Here is an 8546-nt window from a genome sequence, read left to right on the forward strand (position 1 = left end):
TCTCCTACTTCTTTTGGCTAGCCGCCCACAAAGGCTTGCCCATAGGCCTGTGGTTGGAGCAGAGGTGGGTTGAGCGGCAATGTCACTTCTGTTCTGCTGGATTTTTGGAGACCATTCCTCACTTCATCTCGAGCTGTCGTAGCGCAGTGAGGATCTAGATGGGAGCCCTCAAAGGAAACCTTATGCCAGTAATGTGTGTCTCATTGTTTAGTCTAGGGCCAATAATGAGCGGCCTGCCTAATAGGTAAAGCACGTCCTAAATGGTTGCTTATAAAGAACCATACAGAGAAGATAATTGGGCTACAGTGTTGCTGAGAAAGGCCATATACATTGTAGTCTTATGAAGGTATATATATAAGGTTCTGGACAGCGAAAGTTTCAAGTTTAAGATTGTGCGTGGTGACCACTGGTTTTCAAGTGGTGCAAAGTGTACACTCTTTCCAGGCACAGCTGCTCATTATTAGATGTGATTTTATGTACTTAGCCCTCATTCAGAAGGCTTGACATCAGTTTTAAACCTTATCAACGTTGAAATCACACCTTCTCTGGTCTAACTCAGTAGCTGCAGCATGGTTATGGAATAAATCTTTATCACAACTAATTGCATTGTAGAAGTGGTTGCTTCTGAGACTTAACGTTGCACAGTATGTGCGCCATCCATATCATTGTTGCTGTTGCCCTTTATTATTTAAAAAAATGTTGGAAGTAAATGGTTAAGTTTTTCAGACTTGATGTTCTGTGTTCTTTTGTTGTGATTCTTTGTAGTTGCTTAGCACAGAAGCTGGGCATGTAGCAGTTGCAGCTGGTGTAATATGTGAGATCACAGAAGGTTTTGTTTTGGTAAATTTAATACAGATCCTATTATTTCTTTTTGGTTGCTTGCCTATAGGATGGTAGACATGGTAGATAGGGGACTTACTCAAGATGCCTGTAGCTTTCAAGTATCATCTGATTGTGGCATTTCAGTAAGAATGTCTGTTGTAGATTTCAAACTGTGGATGGCCTCTTTCCCTTTCAAGAAGCTGATCATGTAAATGCTTGCTTAGTACCTCCTTTTCTGAGATGTGCTAGATAAAGTTTTCACATCAGCTGCGACTGCCTGGACAAGATGGAATTTCAGACAAGGAACAGCTTCTCAAGCAGGTCTGGCGCATTGATAAAGATGAGACAGCTTCCTTTTTGGCCACAATGAGGTACTTGTCCATCAATATGTGATCATCAAATTGGCCTAGATGTGATGGCGGGCGATTAATTCACTTGTCTTCCTGACCAACTGTTTCTACATGGTAGGTTTAATGTCTTACAACTTTTCATGAAAAATGACGGTCATGAACATGGTCGTCAGCTCATAGTTGATCTCAAGGTAACCCTATTATTGGATTTTTGGAATATTACATAAACATTAACTTTTTTAATTGCACTGTAGTAATTGGAGGGATGTGCATAGAAGGGCTGGTGAGGTCTCAGTCTCTTTTGTCCCTGGTTCACAGCCACCCAGATTTGACAGTGGAGGGCTTTTTAGCCAAGATCCAGCTGCCTTGTATGTGCGATCAGCATTAGATTTGAATGATGATCAGCGCCGAGCTATTTTTAAGGTAATCACCTTTTAGTTGTACAGTCATTTGAATTCTCAAATACTAGAGCTTAGCTTCCATACAGCATTGGGTTTCATGGCACTTTCGCTTAAGGCTGCAACTGTGGTACGCTTTCTTGTTCTCTGTAAGGTGAGGTCTCTCATATAATTGTTGGAGTCCAGTATATGCTCAGGAGGGTAGGGGCATAAGTTTTTGTTTGTTTGCAGATACTTGCTGCTCGAGACTATGCGCTTGTACTTGGAATGCCAGGAACAGGCAAGACTTCCACTATAGTGCATGCAGTCAGAGCATTGCTTACTCGCGGGGCATCCATTCTGCTCACTTCCTATACAAACTCTGCTGTTGACAATATTCTTCTCAAGTTGAAATCACAGGCATGAAGATTGCGAGTTTTTTTTATTGTTTGCTGCTGTGCTAGGGTGATGCTGTGTAAGTTCTGACAAGTTGAAAAGGGTTTCAAAAATATTATGTTATGATAATTATTTTTATGTCTATCTTTTCTAAAAAAAGGCATGAGGTCACATTTTTTAAAGTGATGGACAGGGGGTGGACTTTGTGCGTCTTGGGAGAGAGAGTGCCATACACCCTGAATTGAAAGAGCATGTGATTGAAGGTCGAGTATTGTGGCTGAATTTGAAAACATACCCGGGACGTGTGGTTTGATGCATCCCTGAATACTTGCATATGTACTTGCAGGCCTTGGCCTCACTACGGTTAAGGAGTTGGAGCTCCGGATGATGGAAGTTCATGTTGTGGCAGCCACTTGTCTAGGAGTGACACATCCTTTGCTTACAAATAAGAAGTTCAATGTTTGCATTGTTGATGAGGCTGGGCAGATCACGTTGCCTGTATGTAATTTCCCTTGTACATTTTAAACAATTTTTTTTTGTTCTAAGACAAACATTTCAAATGAATTTTTGGTGAGGGTCTGCTCCTCTCTGTTGGATATCTTTTAGGAGCTTGCGTTTCTCTATAAAACATGTTTCCAATATTTTTCAGGGTCAGGGTGAAAAGAAGCTGTGGAAATGTTTGTTTTCTTGAGTGGATAAGAAGTTGAATGTAATTCCTTTTGAAATGTAGTGCATGTTTGGTAAAAGATCGGTTATAGATTTGCAAGAGTAGGTATGCCAAAACAAGTGGGCATGCTCTCAACCAACTACCCCTGAGTTCAGATCGCTTATAGATTTGCAAGAGTTGGTATGCCAAAATTAGTGGGTATGCTCTCAACCAACTACCCCTGAGTTCTTTCGTTGGCCTTCATGAAAGGCCCTAGGGCCAGGACTTCCAAGTGGATTGTCACCTAGCTCCCCAAAGCCCTATCAGCACGCACTCCGCACCAACTTGGGGTATGAGCATGATGGGTATGTCCTCCAAGGTACCCCTTGAAGGCCGACTGAAGACCTATGCCAAGACTTGGCTGTAGGACTTGCTTATTGTGCATTGCAGGTCCATTTCTAGATGTAAAACCCTCGATACATTCATCACATTATTGGTAATGTAACACTTCTTTCCTTCTAGGTTTGTTTACGTTCTTGGAAACTTGAGTTTTCTCACACTTTGCCAAATTATATTTTCCTCCGACACATGTTAGGAGGTTATGGCTAACATACATGCATTTTCGGTGAATGCTTTGTTGGATTCTTTGTCTATGAGCCAGCTGCCACGTAAACCTTTGCTAGCATTAGTATGCAGACTTCAACTATCATCTCTAATGTCGTAACAATATGTAGAGATTGTTTTTATAATTTGTGAGGGTCTCTGCATTGTTTGGATTACTCCAGTCTCAAAGCCAACACTTAGTTTTGTGATGAAATTTCAACAGGTGTCTCTTGGTCCATTGCGCTTTGCAGATACATTTGTTCTTGTTGGCGACCATTACCAACTTCCTCCCTTGGTTCGGGTAAAAGATCGAAATTATTTTTTGTTGTAGTATCAGTAAAGACTGGATCCAGCTCATTTTTAGATTAAGTAGGACCTTGTTAGTTTTCTCTCTGTTGATCATAGTTTTTTTTAATTTTATCCAAATAGAATGCAGAGGCACGGGAAAAGGGATTGGCTATTAGCCTGTTTCGAAGATTATCGGAAGCACACCCTCAGGCCATTTCTGCTCTTCAATGCCAGGTTTTATCCATGCAGATTAATTGGAATCTTTTGAAAACATATCACCTTCAAATTATGATTTTCTGCTCATTCTTGCTCCAGTGTCGAGTGAGTTATGTGGAATAGTTTCATATGGGTAAGTTTTGAAGGATCTTGACGCTGTGGATTACTGACCCTTAACAGTTACTGTTGTAATGATTTGTCTAAGCAGTACCGAATGTGTGCCGGCATAATGAATCTTTGCAATACTTTAATTTATGGCAATCGATTACGTTGTGGCTCACCTGAAGTTGCAAATGGTCAAATCAAAGTTACGCACGATCTGAATTGCCTTCCCCTTTGGCTACGAAAGGTCTGCTCTGTTTTATTTTTTGACTTAATGAATGAAGGGATCAGAATTTCTCATGTTTGGTACTTCAAACATCAGTCTTTTCTTCATATGGGCAGCTGCTAACTCGCATGTGGTATCTTTGCAGACCATGGATACAGCCCAGTCTGTCCTGTTTTTGGACACAGGTACAAGCTGTTGGATTTACTAATTTACGAGTAGTCTAGCATGCTGATATTCAGTAGTCTAGCACGCAGAATGCTCTGTTAAACAGGGTTTGTGAACTGAAACCACGCGTGGCACATTGCTTGGCAGATTTGTTACCTGCTCATGAAACACGCATTCGCAGTGCAGTACACAACACAGCTGAGGCTTCCATTGTTCTCAAGGTTAGCATTCAACTTCTCTTCACATAGGCTGAGCCTTCACTTTTGTTTTTACATGCATACGTATATTTATGTATGTATGCGTACACACACATACATACATACATACATACACACATACATACATACATATGTATGTATGTATGCATGTGTGCATGTGCATGTGCGTGGGTACGTGTATAAATAAATATGTATGTATGTATGTATGTATGTACATGCATACACACTTTTTTTTTTGGTAAAGAAATTTCGTGCATGTGTGTAAATAAATAAATAAATATGTGTATGTACACATGCATACATACATCCATATACACTTTTTTTAAAGAAATTTTGCACACACATGCATGCATGTGCACACAATAATTCTAAAGAAAACTAAATGATTACAATGAGTAAAATCATAGCCATCTATGCCAATCTTTTCTTGCTGTTATCGTAATGTGATATCTAGTATAACCAGAAAAATTAATCTCCATTAATTTCACATATGCTATTGTAACGTAAAAGATTTAATTAACTTTTTTCAATACCACTATAAATCACAATAATGATTGCCCTCAGCACTAGGAGGATATTTACATGTGCATGACCTCCTCCCCGCCTCTTTTGGATCACTAGCTGTTGGATGGCGAGCCATGTTTTGCCCTTAGTTGTAATTTTGTGTAACACTCCACAGTTGTTGATAATGTAGGTGATAAAAACTTTTTTGGATGTGGGTTTGGACGCAAAGGAGATTGGGGTCATTAGTCCGTACAACTATCAAGTGCAGCATATTCGAAAACTAATTGCAGCAGATGGCTTAACAACATTAGAAGTGCACACAATTGACAGGTTTCAGGTAATGTGCATATTTCAAATTTTTCCTTAATGGGTTCCAAGGAAGAGGATGGGACTGATGATTCTTTTTAGGGACTAACATGGAGCTGATCAAGTTGAGTACATTGGGAGAAGATAAGGTAGTACTAATGCAAATGTTCCTTCGTCTACAAGTTTTTTTTTAAGGGGGGGGCAAGAAGAAAATATTATTGCATTTTTAGAGGAGATATTACATTGTATATTCAAATTTCCACATGGGGAGTCTTTCCAATAACAAAACTGTAAAAGTCTTAAAGGTAAGAAGTAGATTTACCACCCATGCCTCGAATGCCAACCGTCTGCCTGCACTAAAGTGTGAAGTACCTATGGAGTCCAACCGTCTCCTCGCAGCCCTCCTCTAACTCTCAAACTTTTCGGGATGGTCCTTGTACTCCTCCTTCAAAAACTTCCAATCAGCTTTGTCTGCCGAGTTGCTTTTAGCCATTCCCTTTGTGATGGAAGTTCACAAGGTTGACCTACAATGCTTCAAGACAGGACACATGCGCTCTCGCATGTAATTGTCATTGAACTCCCAATTTGGGGGGTTAGGGTATTGTCTTTTCAATTCATCGATGACTGCCTTCTTCTTTTCGTCATCCTGGTGCATCTTTCATAAATAACTGTCACAAGAACATAGGGGAATATTTGAGGTGCTGTGTCTCTTGCATGCAGGAGATTTGTTTGTGCGATTTGGAGAAGCAAGATAGCAAGGGCATGATTAGAGTCATGGTTGGATATAGCTAAATTAAGAAGTAGGTTATATAGATGAGATTTTGAGGGAGGCACACCAAGCATCCAATGGTATCTAAGCATGGTGGGTAATTTTACCTAGGTGTGTCGTCGCAAGCTAGCTATGTTAATCTATACCTAACTATGGAACTAAGGAAACGTATGGCCTAGGGTCTAGGAGGTAGAAGTTGTATATCATACACTCAAGGGGTTGAGTACATTGGGACAAATGCAAGAGAGAAAGCGTTCTTAAATACCCTACTAAATATATTAAAGGGTTGAAGCTATAGAAAACACAAGATCTATTTAGTCTGCGATAAGAGTGAGGTAACTTTGGTTTATCCTTGGTTTATCCATCCAACTTTGTCCTAAAGCGGTCTTGGTGCAATATATAGGAGAGCACTCAAGTTTGTTCTTGTCTCTGACACCTGCTGGGTGCATATGTTGCACAATCGATCCACGTATGTATCCCTTTGCCTACCACCTAAGTTGATGTGAGTGCGTGCACATACAAGGGTATTGTCTTGATGGTGTGAAGTAGTGCATGATTTCATAGGTATTGGGTTGTGGCAGGGGGAGGGGCGGAGAGAAAGAAAGAAATTTTATTAACGTTTACCAAAGAACAAAGTGTCTATGAGATTGGGGAAAAACTAGATCCATTGAAACCTAAGGGTGGTGCCCACTCAAATGGGTACCCCTACCCAAGGTTGATGCCTCTGAAGAGAAAAAAAAAGTAGTACAAACGCTATCGCTACAAAAGAAACCAAGAAAGGGGGAGCAAACATCAAGGAGAATCCCTTGGTCGTCTATCAATGGGTCACGTGTCCTAGAGTGGCTGGACTGGTGTATACTGTCTGTGGGACCAGCACCACTGGATAGATGAGGAGAGACAAGAGCATGAAAAATGCCCCAAGAGCAATGCTCATGGCAGAAATACATCATGCATAGCATGAGAAACAAAATGCCCTAAGTGGGCAAACAACTTGATCATCAGAAAGAAGCTAGAAGAGAGAGAGAGAGAGAGAGAGAGAGAGTTGCATCTGCTTGCACAGGTTGCTTTAAAAGTTGACCAGAGACTTCTTTGCAGGGCCACACACACACACACACACACACATATATATATAGAGAGAGAGAGAGAGGGAGTTGCATCTGCTTGCACAGGTTGCTTTAAAAGTTGACCAGAGACTTCTCTGCAGGGCCGAGATAAGGACTGTGTGCTTGTTTCGTTTGTAAAGTCAACTAATCAAGGCAGGAGCTCTGCCACACTACTTGCAGACTGGCACCGTATCAATGTCGCTATCACTCGTGCAAGGGTAACTAGATACTTGATTGTGGGTATGTCTGAAGTCATATATAGATATGCATATTATAATATTCTGAATGTCATGCAGAAAAAGTTGATTCTCATTGGTTCGCAGAAAACACTATCCACGACACCAGTGCTAAACCTTCTAATTAAGCAGGTGAAGAGTGTTCGCGTGGAACATTTGCAGATGCTTCTTATTGGAAATTCTATGATGTATGATTGATACCATGAGCTATAATTATGCCATGAGATCTATTTAAACCTTTATCAAACTCCACACAGAACTAAATGAGAATTAATTACAGGTGGAGCAAGGTGGAGGATTAGTTCGCATTCCGCAAGAAGCAGGGCTTTTGTTCAGTGGCCTAAGACAGTGTAGCACAGGAGGTTCAAACAGATGACTTTGATTCTGGAGGGAAGATGTCATAGTGCTAAGTAGATGCTACGACTGCTTTTGGCTGAGTGCAGTTGGTGCTGTAAGCAGTCTACCAATTGCTGCTTGAAGATGGTTAAATTCAAGTCACATCAAATTTTGCTCAAAAAGGAGAGATCTGAGATGGAGATGGACTTTGGACCATCGCACATGAGCACAATAGACGATTCAGAACAATGCTAAAAAAGGAGAGATCTGAGATGGAGATGGACTTTGGACCATTGCACATGAGCACAATAGACGATTCAGAACAATACTGCAGAAGTAGTTCTGAATCATGTTTATCTATGTACAGTACTAATTTATGAGAGACCCACCGAGCAAAGGGTGGAGTCAGTAGTCTTGTAAGTGATAAGACATGGTGAAGGTACCCCTTTGTATGGTACAACAGCTATCTGAATCAGTGTTTGAAAGTAACATGCATGTAGTAACACACAAGAGGGGTGATGTAGTCCCATGTGCTTTGCTTAAATAAAAATGGTGTAGTCTATGTGACCAGAAAATTGACAATTGGACTATCAAATACGAAGGTATCCACTAAGTCAAGATGAGTTAATTGCTAACTCTTATGTTTGACAGGGCCTTGTTGAGGTCAAGCTCATGGATTTCATTCATATTGTTGGCCAACATGATCTTGCAAAGAGACAAGTTGTTTATGTAGGGCTCTCCTTGCATTTGAAAAATTGGTATGTGATGGCAATGTTGGCAACAAACATAAGAAGCTTCCCACTCAGGTTGCACTTGCTTTCTATTTGCTACATGCATGCTTACATGTTGTGCCCTTTTTTGACTGTATGGATTCGGTGAGCTT

The 8546-nt window shown here is 40.7% G+C and overlaps 1 protein-coding gene across 1 annotated transcript in view; it reads left to right on the plus strand.

Moving 5' to 3' along the window:
- EMB2411 (DNA replication helicase) overlaps positions 1 to 7920 on the plus strand; it is a 154978-nt gene extending 147058 nt beyond the window's left edge. The window contains exons 21-36 of the mRNA XM_087377966.1: positions 766 to 840; positions 1072 to 1193; positions 1291 to 1363; positions 1491 to 1595; positions 1802 to 1969; positions 2139 to 2208; positions 2292 to 2443; positions 3418 to 3495; positions 3624 to 3716; positions 3907 to 4047; positions 4172 to 4211; positions 4339 to 4412; positions 5104 to 5250; positions 7193 to 7309; positions 7388 to 7459; positions 7608 to 7920. Coding sequence (XP_087234092.1) covers positions 766 to 840; positions 1072 to 1193; positions 1291 to 1363; positions 1491 to 1595; positions 1802 to 1969; positions 2139 to 2208; positions 2292 to 2443; positions 3418 to 3495; positions 3624 to 3716; positions 3907 to 4047; positions 4172 to 4211; positions 4339 to 4412; positions 5104 to 5250; positions 7193 to 7309; positions 7388 to 7459; positions 7608 to 7703 — 1623 coding nt within the window. The 3' untranslated portion in view covers positions 7704 to 7920. The remainder of the gene's footprint in view (positions 1 to 765; positions 841 to 1071; positions 1194 to 1290; positions 1364 to 1490; positions 1596 to 1801; positions 1970 to 2138; positions 2209 to 2291; positions 2444 to 3417; positions 3496 to 3623; positions 3717 to 3906; positions 4048 to 4171; positions 4212 to 4338; positions 4413 to 5103; positions 5251 to 7192; positions 7310 to 7387; positions 7460 to 7607) is intronic.
- Positions 7921 to 8546: the final 626 nt, after the last annotated feature.

This window comes from Dipteris shenzhenensis, chromosome 8 (genome assembly GCF_047967505.1).
Source record: "Dipteris shenzhenensis isolate YYH24624 ecotype China chromosome 8, Dip_SZ_1.0, whole genome shotgun sequence".
NCBI classification, from domain to species: domain Eukaryota; kingdom Viridiplantae; phylum Streptophyta; class Polypodiopsida; order Gleicheniales; family Dipteridaceae; genus Dipteris; species Dipteris shenzhenensis.